The 21515-nt window shown below is 40.4% G+C and overlaps 1 protein-coding gene and 1 pseudogene across 1 annotated transcript in view; both read right to left on the bottom strand.

Moving 5' to 3' along the window:
* Positions 1-2245: 2245 nt before the first annotated feature.
* The window catches only part of DSTYK (dual serine/threonine and tyrosine protein kinase), a 50429-nt gene continuing 31159 nt past the window's right edge, over positions 2246-21515 (bottom strand). The window contains exons 4-13 of the mRNA XM_011373000.2: positions 18117-18349; positions 17635-17718; positions 16816-16992; positions 16076-16205; positions 15594-15750; positions 15033-15165; positions 13340-13453; positions 9284-9398; positions 7139-7273; positions 2246-6730 (exon numbers count right to left, since the gene is read on the bottom strand). Of these exons, the coding sequence (XP_011371302.1) occupies positions 6543-6730; positions 7139-7273; positions 9284-9398; positions 13340-13453; positions 15033-15165; positions 15594-15750; positions 16076-16205; positions 16816-16992; positions 17635-17718; positions 18117-18349 (1466 nt within the window). The 3' untranslated portion in view covers positions 2246-6542. The remainder of the gene's footprint in view (positions 6731-7138; positions 7274-9283; positions 9399-13339; positions 13454-15032; positions 15166-15593; positions 15751-16075; positions 16206-16815; positions 16993-17634; positions 17719-18116; positions 18350-21515) is intronic.
* LOC111747307 lies at positions 11596-11714 on the bottom strand (annotated as a pseudogene).

The raw sequence follows: 21515 nt of genomic DNA, 5'->3' as shown, positions 1-21515 counted from the left end.
TGATTACTATGAGGATAAATATTTTTCAAATATTTAATAGCCATTTTGCTTTTAGAATTTGATTTCTTCATTTATTAGCAATATGAACCTCTTATCAGTTACATATTACAATTATTCTCTTCAAATTAGTGATTTGTCTTAATTTTGCTTTTGGTATCTTTGACTGTATATATGTTCTTTATAACTTCCATCGCTTTTTTTTTTTTTTATGGCTTCTGGGTTCCTGATCACACTCAAAAAAGTTCCAAACTATGAATGAACACATTTACACACATTTTTCCCCAGAGGCGGCATGGTGTCCTGGTTTGTTGTAGAACCAGTGGTTCTGGAGCTGGACTTCTTAGATTCAAATCCCACCTCTGGCATTTATCAGTTGCATGACCCTGGTACTTAACTTTCTCATCAGTAAAATGGGTTCTTGTGAGGGTTAAGTGAGAAATATATGTGAAGCATTTAGAATAGTGCCTAGTATATAGTACATATTCAATGTGTGTATAATTATCTTTTTTTTTCTTTAGCTAAGACAGTATAAGAGGTGATTTATTGTACACTTTACATTCAGCCACAACTAAGAACAGAATTAATCTAGAATAGCACAGGTCCAGAGCAAAGGACCATAAGGGACCATTGTTTTTTTATGAGCAAGTAGGTCTCAAAAGGTGGTTGCAGCCGTCAGATGGTGATGATGTCCTAGATCCATTAAATTTTAGATAGCAGGCATACGGTCCAACAATTTGTACCAGCGTCCCCGGCCTGTGGCTTTCCTTGTATCTGCTGCGGCTTCCACGGGTGCACAAGCCCGCAGTTTGCCTGGACCTCTGCCTCATGTTTCTTCTTTTGCTCTTCTGCCTGTGCCTTTGCTTCTTCCTCCACTTCGCTCTCATGGTGTGGCGGTTTCTAAGAAAACAGCGCTAAGGCTGAGAGAAGACCTTTATAGCTTTTATACCTTCAGTATACCTTTTTTTTTTTTTTTTTGCATTATTTGAGTCTTTTTTCCCCTAAGTTGAATAGCCAGTTTTATAAAATTGTCTATTTTTCCACTAATTTGAAATGCCACCTTCAGAATATACCAAGGAACAGGCCATCCACAGAAGGGCTCCGAGAGACCTACCAGTGCATGGCCACCCATGGTAACTGCCCTTGAAAGGCTATTCAATTAACCCTTCATGGATTCCCTGGGATCCTATTAAGGTAGAAATTTCAAAGTTGAACTTAACAATGTTTAGTAGGGCCTTCCCCTTTGAGCACCATCCCAACATGGGACCAGAAGTCCACTCCAGTTGCTCTACTCAAGTGACAAGCCTTGCTGAGGGATGTGTTCTTGGAAAAGCATGCCTAATCTAAAAATGTGTATATTACACGCTGTTTTCTGCAAAGTAATAATGGTTAGAGAGGAGTTAAGAGAACTCAGTCATGGTGAACTTTATACTAGGAGAATATGGGGTTTATGCATATATGATGGGAGATATTTAGCTGTAAATATGGCTGGAGTTAGTGGAGAGTTCACAAGTGTAAAAGGCTCATCTGCATGAAATGACTTGTATGGGGCAGGCAGAGAACCACCGAGATTCACCTTTAGCTTTTCCTTTAAGACTTATTCACAAACTTATCAACTGTTTAAGGTATGCTGCCATCTCCTGGCCAAACTTGTGTTGCAGTCAAATTGCAAGCAGTTTATAGCAGAGTGGTACAGCCTTATAAGCATGTTACAGTAACCCAAAACAAAACATACTCTTCTGGAAAAGGTGGCATATTGCTGCTGACATCCCCGGGTGACTACAGATAGTGTCACTCTGCTAGTAGTAGCCTAACAAGGAAATCTGAAAATGGAGAGAGACTAAATACAAAATTCAAATATTCCCAACGCAGAGAGACTGGTATAGATTCCATCTCCAGATTCTCTCACAGTGTAATAAAGATATAGCTAGGCTCACGCATGAGCTCGGAATGCTGCAAGTTTGTGCTGAAAAGAAGCTGAAGAAAAGGGTGTGAACCCAGGAAAATAAACTGTTATCATCATACCTTGCCCCTGCTTCTCAGCTGTCCCACCTCCCACTCCTTTGCCCCACCCTCCAGTAGTGGCAATGTTAAGTATCTGAAAACCAAGAGCAATCTACAGGGGAGTGACACGTTCCATCAATCTCTAATGCAAACTGAAAGACATCTGAAAGACAGGGAAGAGAATAGGAAGCATCATGTTAACAGAGTGCGGTAAGGGGAAACAAATGCCAAACACACACAAACCTAAAACGTTAATGTGATCTTTATTATACAGCACATCTGGTATTTTGTGCATCCCAACAAGTATACAGAATACTCTATAAAACCAAACCCAAAAACACCTTCAAAAATACACTAAATGAAGACTTAACCCATAGTTGCATCTTTTAAACACATACACAATGAACACGGCCCTGCTATAAGTGTGGAAATGTAACAAATGAAGAGAGACAGCACAAGAAGGGAGAGCGCGTTAGAACTGAAGTTTGTGCCAAAGTAATTTCTCGTTATTGCACTTTTATTCTACAAACTTAGTATGTTACACTTTTACTTAACACTGTAATAAACATTAGCGCTTTAAAACAAAACTATTACATAAAGACAAAAGACAACAAGCTGTCCAGACCAATTTTCTTTTCAACCCTTTAGGGAAGATGGTCTTCTCTTCTCAGTGCCAGGTGTTCACACGGAGTCTCTGCCATCATCTCAATTGGACTGGATGTTAACAAAGCAGATGAAGTTAAAAATAAAACCCTTTTTAAAACAGTAGTGCCACTCGAAATCCCCAAGGGAGTTTGCAATACAAGTTTCTCAAGGTTACTCCTTCCTTACCCACCTTAACATCCACACTAGCCCTAACCCATCCCACCTCCAAATTTAGGAGGACAAACTTTTTTCTTTTAAAAAGAAAGTGGGTTATTTGGTCCAGCAAATCCAAAAATCAAGCTCTGAAAACTCAAAGCAACTCCTCTTTTGGTAATAAACTCTTGGAGGACCACTTAGCCCGCTCTGATGCAGTGTGGACTTTGGAGAGTCCCTATTAGCCAGATGGAACACCAAACAGGCCTTTTCGCCAAAGCAAGGCCAGAGGGAGTCTCTATTCCCCCAAGTGCTACTGTAACCACCAGTCCCCCTTGGCTCTCAGTGCTGAATAATAAACCAAAGTATAAAGTGTCATTCAGTGCAATTACCACGTTGCAGCTCTGTCACCCCAAACCACTTCTCCTGTAAGAAAAATACTTTTACAACACGTTTGGCAGCTCAAGCAAAGATGAAAAAAATAATGCACTGGAGAGGGGGGCAGGTACCGCTTGAAAGTTGTACCATTCACCTGCTTCTATCTGTGGTAGTAATGTATCCTCTCCTTCACTGTTTCCTTGAATTTTAGTGTTAAAAATTAGGAGAAGTTGCTGCCTAGGCTCTGTCCCCCTGAAATTGATGGAGTCACAAGTGACTCTCTTTGGTCTGGGAAGAACCCGCACAGCCCTCCTTCCCAAGGCTTGCTCAATCAATGAGCTTCTCTCTGCAGAGGATCAAGGGAACTTGGGCATGCCTGTGGAAACCTCACCCAAAAGAGCATTCTTTAACCTTACTGCTGGCTCCCTAGGCATAGGGTCAGCCCCTCCTGGCTGCAGACTCCATCATTTCTTCCAACTGCTCTGCAGGAAGGTCCTTCACTCAGTTCTGAAGGAACATAAGTGATCAGACTTCAAGTGCATTAAAAATGGCCAGGTGATCATTTTCAGGTTGGGGTAAACTACCCTAATTAAGTTGATGAGAAGGACAGAACATAGTAAGAGTAATTCTTTCATCCCATCCTTCTTCCTTCCCCAGACACAATCTCATCTCACCACTTGGAAGCACATACAGCCAAAGCCAGAAGGCAAAATCTTCAGACTTTAGTCTTTCTGAGCCCCTGAGAGCCCAAGTGCCACCATACTTCTTTGAATACCTAGTGTCTTCCCAAGTAATATACAGTACAGTACATTTAATGGCATTCCATCACTTCACTAATAATGGGTGCCAAGGAACAAAGAATCCAAAATTAGCTGATAATGTTATAAAACAAAAGCAAAGTACACGCCTGTTATACATATGTATCCCTGCACTCAGCCTGCTGAGTGTTTAAATACACTTCCAAACACCTACACGTAGGCTTTGGCTGGCCTAGAGGAGACTCCCAGGAATATTTTGCACCTTTTCTTGGAATACTTTAATGAACTATAACACAACTACTCATCTTTCAGCCCTTCATCCCTCCCTACTCAATCAAAAAATGTGGGAAACTGCTAGAAAACTGGTGTCTGAGCAGACTAAGCCACAGAGGACAAACTGCAAAGGGACTCTGGATGGAGAAAAACATACTGTCCTATCTGTGAGTTGGGGTATGAGCTAAGACTTCCAAAGAATGTTAGGAACGTGGCCTTCATGACAGGGGCACAGACTCCTGATTACAGCTAGCTAAATGAAGACAGTCTAGCTAAAGGAAAAGGGAACACTATAAAATCTTTCATGAAATGTCATACAGAAATAGATTTACACTGATTTTTCAGCAAGTAGAGACTACTCGCCTCTTCTTTTGTAACTTGAAACTTGGCTTCATGGAAGGCCCGTCACAGTCCCCACAAGAACAAGGTGTTACTGCTGACAAGAATGGTGACCTGACGTAAAGCTAAATGAGTGTTAAAAAGTCTAAGACGTCTACTGAACATTCTAGCTAAAGGAGTCTGGAGCCTACAGAACCCAAAGACACTGGGTCAGTTACTTTATCATTTGCAAGTAAAAAGGTTTTGAGCAACGTTGAGTTTTTGAAGGGCTACAAGTGCTTAGGAGGCCACTACGCTCAAACATATCATAATCAGAGCCAAAAGAACCAGAGTTAAAAACTGAGCTTTAAAAGTTACAAGAAATATTTCTTGTAGACTCCATTCATATCCTGTTAATGTTCAAGAGATGGTCATTCTGTCACAAACAACCCTACAAAATTCCGGTAACAAATCTGCACATTATCTTAAACATCTGCTCAGGGACATGTTTCACACAGTTTGGGGCCACGCACCGGGGAACAACCGCAGGGCCTGGGGACTGGGTAGTTGGAAGGAAGCTACTCTCCTCCACTATTTATTCCTTCGTCTATATGTTTTTCTAAGTCTAATGGACCATTTTGACTGAGGGAGGCTTGAGGTCAACATCTGAGATGCACCAATGTTTAAATTGTTCCGGAACCTTCCTTTAACTGGCATCAGAATTTCTCTTCTGATCTATACTCCACGAACCTTCCTTTGACTGGCATCAGAATTTCTCTTCTGATCCATACTCCATGACAAACTCCAGAAGACCACCACCCAACCTCCCAACTGCAAGGGAGGGGACCCTTCCAAGACACTGACACACAGGGAAAGGGGGCACACACAGAACTACAAAGAATATTCTTCTCTTTCAGCTAGTTCATTCCTTCTAACATTATATTTAAAATAAGGTAAAAAGAAGGGACAGGTTGCAGAAGAAACCTTGGTTAAAAAGCTCATTGATCAAGTTTAAAAATATCAGCGTGTTAGATTCAAACACAAAAAAAAGTTTCTGATTTTAAGTTTTAAAAAACAAGCTGGTATCCTTCTAGTGGGTTTAAATGGAGGCCCACGGCCTCCAGATCATTGCCCACTTCTCAGGCTCACCAAATATTTCACGCTGGGTCAGTTTTATTCAGACACTAACCGCTAAGTACCATGTTAACTGGAGCTTCTTCAACTTGAGAACAAAAAGGAAAAAAATCAAGACCCAAGGGCAGGAGAGATTCTGTTCCAGGGGCTGCAGTAACTTGAAATCCATTAGCCTGTATGTGTGTGTGCGCGCGCGCACATACACACATGCACACACTTTTCTTTTTGTGGCCTCTTGGCGATGTAACCATGAAACCCTCCCGCAGAAGCCAGGGCTATGCGGTCCTATAAATGTAAACACTGGCACTGTAAGGAACAGATAGCTTTGTTTCTAGCTTCATCACTGTGGCCTCTAGCTGTGGCAACCTGAGTACAGACAGCAGGGACCAGGTAGCCACAAGTTAATCTTTGCTCCTATGTTTTCACAATCCCGGAACAAAGCTCAAATTTTCTAAGGGTCCTGACGACTAGAGAGAACCACACTATTCTTAGTTAAAGCCAAAATGATGAACATTACAGTTTTTAATACTATTGCCACTATAGTGTCCCATTTGTCTTAAAAAACATACAGTGAACAGACGATGGTAACATTTGCCTCCTTTTCAGTTCTGAGGCCAGAACTTGGCCTTCTTCAGCTTTTACCAATGTCCTAGACAATCTTTTGCTAAAGGGACAGCTTGGGGCACCAGTGAACTGCTGAATAGGTTCAGCCATCTGATTGCACTATCTAGGAGTCATCTCTGCCTGGGGAGGTCTCAAGCTGCCTAGCAAGCATCAATTCCCTAGGGAGCTCTCCGTAAGGAACAACTGTCAAATTCTTCCCATAGCCAAAAGGTGAGGGGAAGGAAGGAAATAAAGAATGGAAGAGAAAAGTCTTTGCTTTCAAGTAGAATCATCTAGTCCTCTGTTTGGCCGTTCAGAATTTGACTTGCACAGCCTATCCATGATGCCCTGGAGCATGGGCTGGACAATGCCCAAGAGAGGTCTCTGAGAGGGGTCACCATCCCAACAGGCTTCCATCAGCTGCCAGCACTCTTCATCAAACACAGGAAGACGCTCTGGGCGGGCCCCTAGAGAAAGGAGAATGGAGATAAGATGACAGTCAGTGAGAGGGGGACCAATACACCCAAGAGGCATGATCAGCTCACAGGCTGATGACTCAGATGGCACTCAGGATGCTAACGGTTGCAATGATCTTTATCTTGAATGGCAAATGTCTAGGTTAGAACCTAATAGTAACAGTGATGAAGAACTGTAATATACTGGTATAGGAAGTTGAAGAACTGGAAATTTTAAAGAAAAATGCCTACTTGAGACAGTTTAGTACAATGCTGGCTGGAATCAAAGGTTTGACGTAAGTGGCTTTTCTGGATTCCATGTCGATTTAAATGTGTACATGGTGATGAGAGGCACCTGCTGCATTGCCTGGTCTGCTCTCAACAGGGGAATTAGGACAAAGTAGGGCTTGTGGCTCTTACCTCTCCGCACATTGTTCCAGAGATGGTCTTTGCTGGCACATCTCTCAAATGCCTCAGGGAGCTTGACAGAGCCTGAGCAGATATACCAGAAAAGAATGCCAAAAGCGTAGACATCCACTGAATTATCATACTTCCCTACAGCAAGAAGGGGAGATAACAAGCAGTGAGCCAGGGAGAGGAATCAACAGTATGACCACTAATTTGTATCTGTAGAGGACTGTACACACTTTTCCCTAAAGCCTTTAATATCTATTATCTCTTGTAACAACCCTGTTAGGCAAGACACATTCAGGCAAGACATATTCATAATGCCCATTTTATAATACAAAAAACTATGCCACTGAAAGTCAAAGCTAGAGTTTGAGAGCCAAGACTAGAACTTGACAAAGGAGAAGGAAAACAGGCCTTTTAATTCAATGGAAGAGTCAAAAAGATTAATCCTGAAAAGTTATATTACAGAAAAAAAGTTGGGAAATACAAGTGGATGGGTAGGTTGGAACCAGAATATAAAGGTTTTTAAAGTCAGACAGAAGAGTGGATTCAGGAGACAGCAGGGAGTCATTTATGTTTTAGAGCAAGAGGTGACATGAAAGTATTTTAGAAAGACTATTCTGACAGCAATAGGATGGACTGTAGTAGAAACAATCAAAGGAATCTAAATATAAAGTAGCCAAAAAAAAATAATAGCACTGGGAACAGAAATTTTTTTTAAAAAAAAGGAAATCTAGAGAAAGAAAAATGATGACTGTGTACTTCATTCCTACGTGGGTAGGACTACAGCTCTCCAGCTAACTCCTAATTCTTATGAGTACCACTCAGTGAAGGGTTAGGGGAAGACCTGGGCATGAGGCTGATGACAGAAATCCAAATATACTGCTAATTTAACTCTTACCAATACTATGGTTACCTTTTCAATAATAATACAACCCTCCTCATCCACTCAGGCTCAAACCCTTGGAGTCATCGCTGAGTTATTCTTTTCTGTTCATCATCTGAATCAAGTTAATAACAGTATCTTGCCTGTTCTTCCTCTGAATTATCTCAAAATGTCACTTTTTGTTTGTTTCAGCACTACCACCAACCTAATCCTGGAGACTACCCCCGCTATTTCCCGACCTTGGTTCTTGCCATGCAAGTCCCCTCTCGCTACTGCTGTAAGCAGATCTTCCACAAACATTTTTCATTCCTTACCTCCTCAAAAGCTCAATCAATAGCATCTTAATTCTTCCACATTAAGCCTTCACTCCTCTGCATGAATTTCAAGCTCAATGTATTTTATCTCCAACCTGGTTTGCCTATTATTCCCCAAATGGATTTCCTTCCTGTCATGCTTATTTCTATTCTGCAATTTTCCTCACATTTCCCATTCTCCAGCTTCCAGAATTTTCTTTCCTTCATGGTTAAACTGTAGAGACAGAAAGAGCTGGATTCCAATTCCAGCTCCATGACTTCTGGATCAGTGTTCTGAGGTAGTTTCTTCAGCAATCTGGCCTTGACTCAACTTCATCCATGGTATGGACATAAAAATGCATCAGCATCACCACAGAATTGTAGTGAAGATTAAATGAGATAAAATATATGTAAAAATATACATTATCTAGCTCAAAGAATATATTTAATAAATGAATTCCCTTCTCACCAATTTTTCCAGATCTGACTCAAGTTCTACCTAAAAGCTCACCTGTACCATAAAACTATCAATCATTCAACCTTTGTTTATCCCTTCTTTGAACGCCAACATTGCATTATGTAGCATTTAATTAGCACTTAATTATATATATTGTCTTATACTGCTTCCTAGTTATTTTACCTCTATTAATATGTCTGTCATTTGTAACTTCTTTAATGATAAGGACAACTCCTATTTCATAGGAACTATTCAATCAATACTTTATGATTAAATAATTGGTTAATTATGGCAATTACTACACTAATAGCCCAGAGAGACAACCAAAAGAATAGTTGCTGACTCCTTTACCTCTTCATTTTTCCTCCTACTTGTCTTAGGTTTCCTGTTCTGTTTTCTCCCTTGCCTGTGCCAGATCTGCCAGTAGTACTTGTAAATATAACTCTTAGCTCAAGGGGTAGCACTCAGGGTTACGGCACAGAGCCCTGCCCAAGCCCACTCCATGCCCTCCGGCTTACCTGTGAAGAGTTCAGGGGCCATGTGGATTGGTGTCCCCACAATGCTGCCTGACATCATGGCCTCTGGCTTGCAGAATCCTAAGTCAGTGATCTTGGCACGGTTCTGCTTGTCCAACTGCCAACAAAGCAGGGCAAGAGTCACCTTGTGTCTGGTCCTGCAGAGAGTTGCATCCCCAAACTCACAGGTAGGTATCTATAATCTCGCCTCCAGATTCGTTCCTACCACTGTCTTCTGCCCAGACAGACTGTAAGCCTGATAGCAAGGACTGCCTTTTTCATCTTTGGATTCCCAGCACTTGCCTGAAACTATCAGGAACTCAACATATCTTGAAAGAACAAATAAGTTAAAAACACTAAGGAAAGTATCTTAGTTCCTGATTATTTTCCTCTGACCTCAGACTCCAGGTCAGAAAGCTGCTAAGAAAGTCCTTTGCTCAGCTGAGGCGAGTTTCTTGAATTCCCTGTGGTTTCCTTTCCTAAAGGTTCAAGAGGATAAATCTGTGTCTCATTTGGTTATTAATAAGCCTCTTAGGTTTCAGCCTACATATTTAGGAAGACCTTTCCTTTCCCGAAACTGCTGCATCTTTATACATCATTTAAGTATTGCCAGGAACACCTCAGTGATAATCTAATATATTTTCAAAAGGACCATGTCAAAAGATTGTTTGTAATTTAGATAATAGGACTGGTGGGTTCATGACTATCTTCTCTTTTAAGGTGCATTTATCCATCTCGGCCCTCATTCAGGACCTCTGATCAAACCCTAAACAATAATAAGACCTGGAATCTAAAAATATCAATGTCACAAAAGCAAAAAAAGGCAGGACGATTCTAGATTAAAGGAGGCTAAAGAAACATGTCGACAGAAAGATCCTTGGGTTGGATCTTGGATCGAACAAATAATCTGACCACACCTGGGATAACTGGACATATTTGGGACAATTGGAAAATGTTGATACAGACAGTATATTAACCAATAGTATTGTATCAATGTTAAATTTCTTGGGTATGATAATGGCACTTTAGAAGAATGTCCTTTTTCTTAGGAGATACAAGCTGAAGCACAGGCAGACCTCAGAGATGTTGCAGGTTCAGTCCCAGAATACCACTAGAAAGTCCATATTGCAATAAAGTGGGTTGCGTGGATTTTTTGGTTTTCCAGTGCATATAAAAGTTATGTTTATACTATAGTCTATTAAGTATAATGCAAGAAAATAATGTGTATACCTTAATTAAAAAGTACATCATTGCTAAAAAAATGCTAATCATTATCTGAGACTTCAGTGAGTCATAATTTTTTTGCTGGTGGAGGAGGGTCTTGCCTTAATGTTGATGGCTGCAGACTGATCAGGTTGGGAGCTGCTGAAGACTGGGGTGACTATGGTAATTTCTTAAAATAAGACAACGGTGAACTTTGCCACATCGATTCACTCTTCCTTTAACCAATGATTTCTCTGTAGCACGGGATGCTGTTTGTAGCATTTTACCCATAGTAGAACTTTTTTCAAAACTGAAGTCAATCCTCTCAAACCCTGCTGCTGCTTTAACAATTAAGTTTATGTAATATTCTAAATCTTCATGGCTTCTTCACCAGGAGTAGATTCCATGACAAGAAACCACTTTCTTTGCTCATCCATAAGAAGCAACTCCTTACCCATTAAAATTTTATCATGAGATGGCAGCAATTCAGTCACATCTTCAACCTCCAATTCTAATTTCTCCACTGAAGTTTTGAACCCTCAAAGTTATCCATGAGAGTTGGAATCAAATCTTTTACACTCCTGTTAGTGTTGCTATTTTAACTCTTCCATGAATAACAAATGTTCTTAATTGCATCTAGAATGGTGACTCCTTTTCAAGTTTTCAATTTACTTTGCTCAGATGATCGGAGGAATCACTATCTACGGCAGCTATTGCCTTACGAAATGTATTTCTTAAATAATAAGACTTTGAAATTACTCCTTGGTCCATGGGCTGTAGAATGGATGTGTTGGCAGACATGAAAACAACAATAATCTCATTGTACATCTCCATCAGAGCTCTTGGGTGACCAGGTGTATTGCCAGTGAGCTGTAATATTTTGAAAGAATATTTTTTCTGAGCAGTAGATCTCAACAGTGGGCTTAAAATACTCAGCAAACCATGTTGTAAACAGATGTTGTAAACAAGGCTTTCTTGTTCCACTTATAGAGCACAAGCAGAGTATATTTAGCATAATTCTTTTTTTTTTTTTTTAGGCGAGGCAACCCTTGCTTGACCTCACAGATTGCAAGGACCCTGTCAGCTTACAATCCCTTATTTTTTATTTTTTATGCCTACAGCACCTGGTCTAGCTAGGTGGTCTCCCATCCAAATACTAACCAGGCCCGACCCTGCTTAGCTTCCAAGATCAGACGGAATTGGGCTTCTTCAGGGTGGCATGGCCATGGACTATTTAGCATAATTCTTAAGGGCCCTAGGATTTTCAGAATGGTAAATGAACACTGACTTCACCTTAAAAGTCACCAGCTACATTAGCCCCTAACAAGAGAGTCAGCCTGTCCTTTGAAGTTCTGGAGCTAGGCATGACTTTTCCTAACAATAAAAATTCTAAATGACATCTTCTTCCAATTGAAGGTTATTTCATCTACACTGAAAATCTGTTGTTTAGTGCAGCCACCTTTGTTAATTATCTTAGCCAGATCTTCTGGATGATGTCCTGAAGCTTCTACATCAACACTGGCTTCTTCACCTTACACTTTGATGTTATGGGGACAGCTTCTTTCCTTAAACTCATGAACCTCTGCTAGCTTCAAACTTTTCTTCTACAGCTTCCTCACCTCTCTCAGCCTTCACAGAATTGAAGAGAGTTAGGGCCTTGCTCTGGATTAGGCTTTGGCTTAAGGGAATGTTGTGGCTGGTTTGATCTTCCATCCAGACCACTAAAACTTTCTCCAAATCAGCAATAAGGCTGTTTGGACTTCTTATCATTCGTGTGTTCACTGGAGTAGTACTTTTAATTTCCTTCAAGAACTTTTCCTTTGCATTCACAACTTGGCTAATTGCTTGGCGCAAGATGCCTAGCTTTTGGCCTATCTTGGCTTTCAATGTGTCTTCCTCACTAAGTTTAAGCATTTCTAGCTTTTGATTTAGAGTGAGAGATGTGCAACTCTTCCTTTCACTTGAACACTTTGAGGCCATTGTGAGTTTATTAATTAGCCTAATTTCAATATTGTTGTGTCTCAGGAAATCGGGATGCCGAGGAGAGGGAGAGAAAGAGAGAATGGCTGGTCAATGGAGCTGTCAGAACACACACATTTATAGATCAAGTTTGCCATCTTATATGGGCATAGTTTGTGGTGCCCCAAAACAATTACAGGAGCAATATCAAAGATCACTGATCATAGATCACCATAACAAATATAAAAAAAATGAAAAAGTTTGAAATATTGCAAGAATTACCAAAATGTAAAAGAAAAAAAAAAAATTACCAAAATGTGACCCAGAGACACAAAGTGAGCAGATGTTGTTGGAAAAAAGGCACCAACAGACTTGCTCAATGCAGAGTTGCCACAAATCTTCAATTTGCAAAAAACACAGTATCTGTGAAGTGTATTAAGCAATGTGAAATAAAACGAGGTATGTTTGCATTTAGGAGTGACATGCTATCTGCAACTTTTGTACAGTTCAGTAAAAAAGTGTGTGTGTGTGGAGAGGGAGCGGGGAGAGGGGGACAGAGAGACAGAGACACAGACACAGATACAGATACAGAGACTACACTAGGAAAAAAGAGAGACTATGAGTCTGGGTGAACGGTATATGGGCTTTCATTGTACCACTCTATTAACTTTTCTGTAAGTTTAAATTTTTTCAAGTGTTGGGAGAAAAAAAACCTTAAGCAATATAAATTGGGTCTGTGATGCCAATCCTCCTTAAGTTTCACTATCCGTCCACTCTGCTGTTAACTGTACTACTTGCCCACCATTCTTTTCCTGTGGCTAAACTTACACGTGCCTTCTAAAGGTCACTTAACCCACAGAGGTGTTGTGTTATTTTGGGGAATCAGCTCTTACTTACCAGCACGTTTTTTAGTTTGATATCACGGTGGACAAGTCCCTGGCTGTGCAGGAAGCGAATTCCTTCCACCACATCTAGTGCTATCTGCAAACGTGTCTCCAGGGTCAGCCCAGCCTTGAGGAGACAAAAGAGCTTGCTTGTCACTAACAAGACAACTTCTCAATCCACCTTGCTTACACCAACTAAGGGCTCCGCGTGGAGTAATGAAAGACTGACTTCACTAGGGTACACAAGACAGAAAAGTAGATGGAAAAAAAGGGAAGAGGAAAGCAGTTAGGAGAGGGAAGCAGAAGAAAAGCAAGGAATGGTGAGCTATACAGGCCACATAAAATCCCTTGGAGGCTGCACTTAGGCCAGCTGCAGAATCCTCGAATGTGACTGAGAGAGGCAACCCCACGACTAAAAGCAGGAGCTCGTTCTAACCCGTAAACAAACTCTGGAACTGTCCTTGAGGCTCGAAGTAAGTATTTCTAGGTCCCTCAGCCAGATCCATTGCTTTGTAGGCCCAGTTTGGCCAGTTTGGGTTTTATGGATTTAAACACCAAAGTCACTCATCTTACTTCTACCAAGCCTCCAATTAAGGGTCTCCTGAAGTCTGGAGAATGTTACATCATTCAGCAAAAAGCTCAGGTAGGGTAATCTAGCCCACCTGAGGGGGAAGCATCAGAGAAAGTGGAGCTTAACGCCTCTGAAACAAAGAGGGAAAACCACTTGGTATAATTTCCTTCATCATACTGATTTCTCATGACTCTTGCAAGCATTTCTAAGGCTTCCTTTGTTCTACTTCTGGAAGCTTCCATATAAACTGGTATAAGAGAAATCTGTGAGAAAGGACCTACCTAGATGCTGTGGAGTTACCTTTTCCCCAATTCTACTCAGCTCCAGCATAGAGAACAAAAGTAACCGCTCTATTTCCTTTTTGGTGGTTATTTTAGATGAGGGAAACTCAACATCCAACTGAGGGTATTTCACCTTCACCCAAATAAAATCTTTCAATGACTTCTCATAGTCTGTAACAGAATTTGAATTCTATGGAAAATCTTAACACTTTTATCCTCTATAATTTGTCTGCAACATTTTTTTGCACATTATGCCATCCTCCCCAACAATTCCCCAATGAACCAGCTGTTCCAACACAACTAGTGTCCTTATTGGCCTTCCAGTGCTATTGCCATTATGCTATTTCCTCCCCCTGGAATGGCCTCTTCTTTCCAGTTGCCCAAATTTTATCCACCACGATGTACTTATCAAACTCAAACACTACATCTTCATGAAACATTCACTGACTATAATTTCCTTAAAAGCTTCTGGCAATTACACTTTTGGCACCCCTTTATGTTGCTCAATATAGGGCCTTATCCAAAGTTGTCACTAATAAATATGTGTTGACTAAAAAACAAAAACTGGCTTTACCCATTGACAGGAAAAAACGAGAACAGTGGAGTTACAGAAAGCTTTTCTAGTTCTTTCCCACTACCACAGGAGGTAAAAGTACTCTAGATGTGAACTGGGCCAAAAAATAGATTGAAATATTTTTAAGGTTTTTTGGAAACAAAAGTAATAAAGCTTGATTACTCCAACTATGTCTATAAAAGCTAGAAGCTCTGAACAAACAAGAAAGGATAAAACGCCAGAAAGAAACCTGCAGATCTAGCTGAGAGCTGGATTTCACTCTGTCCTCGCTTTGCCTCACCTTTAGCCCAGTGTAGAGGTCCCGGTGTAGCCGCTCCATAATAAGCAGCACAGCAATGCTGGAGCCACCACCGTAGTTATAGTCGATGACAGAACCATGGAGATCTACCAATCGCTCATGCTTTGGCAGAGACCTGATGGGAAGGAGAAAGGTCTAGGCTACAATGCACAGCATGCCACACGTGGGAAGGAACCACCTTGAGACCAAGCCTAGTCCAGGTCCACAGGTGATGGCCCTCAGTACAGAGAGAGGGCAAAGAGAATAGCCTCTTGAGCAAGGATGAAGAATTATGCAATCTAAAAATGGATAAGCCTTAAGGACTAAGGAAGAAAGTCAAACGGTAGGATGAGTTTGAGAAATTAGGATGGTGAGGAAAGGGCAAGCAAACACAGAAAAGGCCGTGAAGATAGCACAGTTCTGAGCCAGTGCAGAAACACTGGTCTTAAACATCTGAGACCTAGGTGTGGAGAGACAGGCATGCTTATAGCTCTTGGTACAGAATTTATGCCAGGCTTTGGCTTCCCTGGATCTTTTCCCAAAGGCGAATGAGACGCGACCCACCTCATATAGTGAAACTCCAAAGCCAGGTCATTCCAGTGCTTCTCATCTGGAGGAACAACTGACTTCAGGGCACAAGGGAAGTGTCCCCCCCAGTTGTCACATAGGTATACCACACCATACTGGCCCCGGCCCAGTTCCTGTCCCAGTTTAGGTTTACCTACAAGGTACAGAGACAGAGATAAGGCAGGCAGGATGGGAACTTGCTGGGCAACCTCCTTAAGATTCTTAGCCATGGACCTGCCTAGAGGCAGGAAGTCTTAATTTCATGGGGAGATGGGTAGAATTCTGATGTCATTCTAAACTAACTGGTCTGATTTAAACAAACTTTGGTCCTGTTATTTGAACTATATAAATAGCAGGACCAAACACGCTTTAGGAATTCAAAAACACATCAGGAGTGATTGGATTCTCCAGGCTGAACATGAGAATGTCAGGTATCCAGAAGGCTCTTCTAATTTACTTGTGAAAAAACAAGGACTCACGATGCAGCAAGACATCCTGTAAAGAACGGCTCTCCAGAGAAAGGCGGGCCAGGCGTGGGGCGTGATCTTTCCGAACCTTCAGCCATAGATCTTCAGTTTTCTCCAACCGACCTGAGTGGCCAGCTTCCAGCTGAGAGGACACAGAAAAAAGACATGACGATATCAAGTCCCTGGCTCTGGCTTCCTCCTCTGTTATACAGGGATAATAATATCTGCCTCATAAGGATAACTGTGAGAATAAGATGTACATAACATATTTAGCTCAGAGATTGGTCATAGTGGGCTCTCACCTAGTAATAATTTTTCCTCCTGATGCATATCACATCTACCCACCCTCCCCAACACAAACACAAACACATGCACATACATGCATACACAGGCACGTACACACACACACCAAAGGGACACGCAGACATCACATAACTGTAAATTGGGATTGTCAATCAGTCCTAAAATACTATATAAACTTAATATAAAATTCCTGCCCCTCAATTTTCATTCTTCAATGAAATGGGGAGAAATTAACTGACTCCCTGAATTTTCCCTATAGTTAGAATAGAAAAATAACCATGTGAAAAATTCATTTATGAAATTTCCTGTGACATATTATCCTTTAACAGAATAGAAAGAAAATATATTGATTTTTAAAAATGATGTGGAAAGCAGAGAGTAAAATATTCCCCAATATATGAGGTTCTTCTTTGCTTGATCCAGCTGTATCTCCTTTCACACATACCCACCTGCCGCAAGGAGGCTGCAAAAGCCTCGTGAGAACTATTGAGCCGAGTCCGGAACTGGCTGCAAATGCTTTTGGCCAACTTGGAGGCACTGAGGCTCTCAATGGCTTCCTGGGCCACCTTCCTCTTCCATTCTAGTGTGATGGCAGGTGGGCTCACCCATGTGATACGCTGGATGATCTGCCAAGACAAGGACAGTGAGAACATTAAGGGATGGGAGACAGAAATCAGTAGAAAGAACCAATACCTTCCCTCTCCAGGTTATCCACTGTTAAGACAGGAGCCATATGAAGGCCGAGACTCCTCTCCAATTCCATCTACCTCAAAATCAGGGCTCAGCCCAAACGAAAGCATTAAAGAACATGAGGCCTAGTCTATGTGCTTACAAACTCTCAATATGTTACATCTAGTGCCAGGAAGTACCTTATAAATCCCTTTGTTAAGTCAGTAAATAACTTTGCATAAGAGCTAGATCAAATTCCAGAAAAGGAACCATACTCATGGCCTCTGGCAACAAAGCCTGGTTCTTAGAAAACATTTAGGTTGAGACAAAGAAATATGAAGAAGCTAGTGAAGCGGAGTTTTATGGCTCCATAAAATATCATTTAAACACGCCACTTTTAAGAGTTAAAGGGGGTACTGTTAATAATTACTTCGGAATAGGCATAAACCAGAATTCTCCCAGGCAAGCAAACTAGGGCAAATGGCTACCCCACAGTAATAGAAAATCCTAGATACCCACGATTTATCGGAGTGACTAAGTGACTATAATTCACTTGAGCCAACTAAGGGCTGAAACTTTTTTCTCTAAGTAACCTCTACCTGTTTGATTTGCTCCCATAGCATCCTTGTAACTGAGGACCCAGAGTGAAATGTGACTTCAACATGATAGGCGGCATTTAAGATCTGAAAGAGAACACACGAAAGAAAATCAATATGCCCTGCATAGAGTGGCTATTTAAAAAAATGCCATGAATGATATTTACTCTAAGAATATAGTCTGGTTTTATGGTTCTCAAATTTATCCCTCAATATATGTGCAGAGTCAATGCAAGCTGATCATCTGTTTTGTGACTATTTGGGCCCCTTCATTTTCTCCTTGCTCATCAATGTAAACTGCAATTGTACAGTTCACGAGCACCCTCCATATGCAGTGGTCAAGTGATAAGAAAACAAAATAAAATTCTAAGTAGATCAACAAAAAGTTGAAAAGAAAACTGTTGACTAACTTGAAGTTGGGCTGATGTGTAGATTCTATTTCATGTGTTATCTATGATGTGGCATCCTAAACATTCTTTGAGTACCTGTTTGAGATTATTACTGGTGATGTGAACTGAGACATCCTGAGACTTCTCTAGGCTCTGCAGACACCGCTCCAGGGTTCCCACGAAGCTCTCGCGTAGGTAATCCACTGAGCTGATCAGCTTGTTAGCCACCGCCTGATTCAGCCGGGAGATGATGAGTTCCTGGATCTGTCGGATGCAGCATTTGATCTCTCTGGTGCCCACTGGTTCTCCATTCTCAGGAACAATGACATCTATGGAGGCAGAGAAATTAAGTAGTTGGCTGTGAGGAAAAGGGGCAGGCACACTGAATAAAGCCATCCCCAAGGGCCTACCATGATGACAGCTACAAAACACATGGCTGGCTGACCAACTCTGCCCCTCAGGATGGTCGGGAGCCATGGAACGCTCAACACTTAAGGGAGCTAAGAATCTGAGAAGGAGCAATTGTGTCTAGAATGAGTCTATTGATTTCATTAGCTTTTTGGTCACATTTATAGGACAGGAAGAACATTTATTGAGTGCAGACTATTTGAAAACACTATGGTATTTTACATATGTAGTCTAATTTAATCTTCACAATAACTTTGTCATGTGGTATTATTGGTTATATTTTATAGATCAAGAAATAGCCTCCAAGAGAGGACAAATAGGTAGGGATGGTACAGTTAGGAATTAATTTGGCTAGCATTTGAACCCAAAGCTCATGGATTCCAAAACCTCTGATCTTTGTAATGTTTCACACTAACTAGTACGTTGAAAAAAATCCCCGAGTCAGGAATTCAATTCTAATCAATTATTAGATAAATAAAAAGTAAAGCTGGAATGTTGTCCCCATCATGCCACTACCTCTTAGGATAAGAAACTCTGTTTTGCAAGCCAGAGGACAGAAGAAGTTAAGAAAAGACAAATTACCTGCAAAAACACCACTCCTGAACACCACTCATGTCTACTGGTGGAAATTTAAATTAGTGCTACCTCTTTGGAGGAAATGTGGCAATATCTGCCAAAATTCTAAACTAGCCAACCAAAAAAAATATATGTATATACCCTCTGACCTAACCATTTTGCTTCTAGAAATTAATTTTCTAGAAATATATCCTTATATATCCCAAAGATATGTATGTACAATGATGTCCGATGCAGTAGTTTGTAATAGCAAAAAAAAAAGCAACAGCCTAAATGTCCACCGGTAGGGGAGAAGTTACATAAATAAAGGTCTAACCATTAAAAGACAAATTTGTATACACATTTATGAAAGATCTCTAACATACAAATTAAGTAAAAAAGTAAGAAGCAGAAGAACATACAGAGGAAAACTTGATGACCAGGGGATAGTATCTTTCTATCTTTGAGTTAAGTCTGATATATGTAAGTATTATCTTTTCAAAAATTAAATATTTTATAAAGTATATATGTCATGATACCCAGCATTACCTATATTTAGTAACAAACAAAACCAATGATAGAAATCTGAATATGTAGTAACACTCTTCTAAATCTATTTATCAAGAATACCCAGAAAGGACTTAGAACAAAGTAAGAAGCAGACATGTAAGTCGTGTCTAACATAGAGCCAACTACGTATGTAGATCTATGAAGGCACAAGGTAGTTAACGGAGCCAGATATCTGATCTACTTGTTCCTGATTACACCCACGTCTGTTGAACTAACCACTATATCCCAGACACCAAACATGGTATGCCCAGCACGAAACAGACAATCAAATATTTCACTGTCTGCCCAATCTACCTGCCCTGACCCTCCTTTATCACGTGCACTGTGATGCCAGCACCGCTGTTCCAGTGTCTGTGCATTATACAAAGAAGACTTCCTAGATTTCCACTGCAAGTGACCATTTTTTGGCAACTCCTTCCTACCATAGGAATTTACCAAAGAGGTATTTCTGTTCATCTTTAGAAAGACCTAAAGGAGAATGATGTCAGAAACATGGCGGAGAGATGTCCCTAGATCTCTCCCCTTGAAACAACAATAAGCTGAACATCTAAAATGCAACAAAAGACACCCAAACTGCACGCCAGCACGTCTGAGTGTGGAATCTGCGCATAAGAGCTACCACAGTGCACATGGAACGTTCTCAAGGACTGACCACGTACTGGGACACAGAGATAGCCTCAACAAATAAAAGAGGGTTGAAATCATACCTACCACATTCTCTGATCATAATGATTTGAAACTAGAGATCGACTGTAAAAAGAAAGCAGGAAGAACCACAAATATATGGAGATTAAATAACATGCTAAGAATGACTGGGTCAGAGGAGAAATAAAAAGAGAAATCAAGAGATACAGAGAAATGAATGATAATTATAGTACAACATATCAAAACTTTTGGGACACGGCAAAGCGGTAATAAGAGGAAAGTTCGTATCATTACAGGTCTATCTTAAAGAACGAGAACAAGACCAAAGAAACAGCCTAATGCTTCATCTTAAAAAACTAAAAAAGTAAGAACAAATGAAGCCTAAGGAAATAATCAAAATTAGAGCAGAATTAAATGAAATTGAAAACAAAAATACAACAGAAAAGATAAATGCAACAAAGAGCTGGTTCTTTGAGAAGGTTAATAAAATTGACAAACCCCTGGCTAGATTCAATAAAGAAAAAAGAGAAAGGACACAAATAAACAAAATCAGGGATGAAAGAGGACAAATTACGACAGACACCGCAGAAATACAAAGGATCATACAAGAATACTATGAAAAACATATAAAATCAAATTTAATAACCTAGAAGAAATGGACAAGTACTTAGAAAGATCATCAAAACCTACCAAAAAGTAAAAGTCCAGGACCAGATGGCTTTACCAGTGAATTCTACCAAACATTCAAAGGAGATTTAATACCTATTTTCCTCAAACTTGTCCAAAAAATCAAAGAGGAGGCAATACTTCCCAACTCATTTTATGAAACCAATATTACCTTGATACCAAAACCTGGTAACGATAACACACAAAAAAGAAACTAAAGACCAATATCTCTCATGAACACAGATGCAAAAATCCTAAATAAGATACTAGCAAACCGAATACAGCAACATATTAAAAAGATTATACACCATGATTAAGTGGGCTTCATACCAGGGGCATAGGGATGGTTCAACATATGCAAATAGATTAATGTAATATGCCACATAAACAATTAAAAAATAAGAATCATATGATCATATCAATAGATGCAGAAAAAGCCTTCGACAATATACAGCATCCATTTATGATTAAAGCACTTCACAAAACCGGTATAGAAAGTACTTTAACATAATAAAAGCCATATATGACAAACTCTCAGCCAACACTATACTTAATGTGAAAAACCAAAAACCTCTAAGATCAGGAATAAGACAATGCTATCCACTATCACCACTGCTATTCAATATAACATTGGAGGTCCTAGCGAGTGAA

Source organism: Pteropus vampyrus, unplaced genomic scaffold, assembly GCF_000151845.1.
Source record: "Pteropus vampyrus isolate Shadow unplaced genomic scaffold, Pvam_2.0 Scaffold217, whole genome shotgun sequence".
Classification (NCBI taxonomy): domain Eukaryota; kingdom Metazoa; phylum Chordata; class Mammalia; order Chiroptera; family Pteropodidae; genus Pteropus; species Pteropus vampyrus.
Note: the sequence above shows the minus strand (reverse complement) of the source record. Positions and strands in the feature narration are given on the sequence as shown.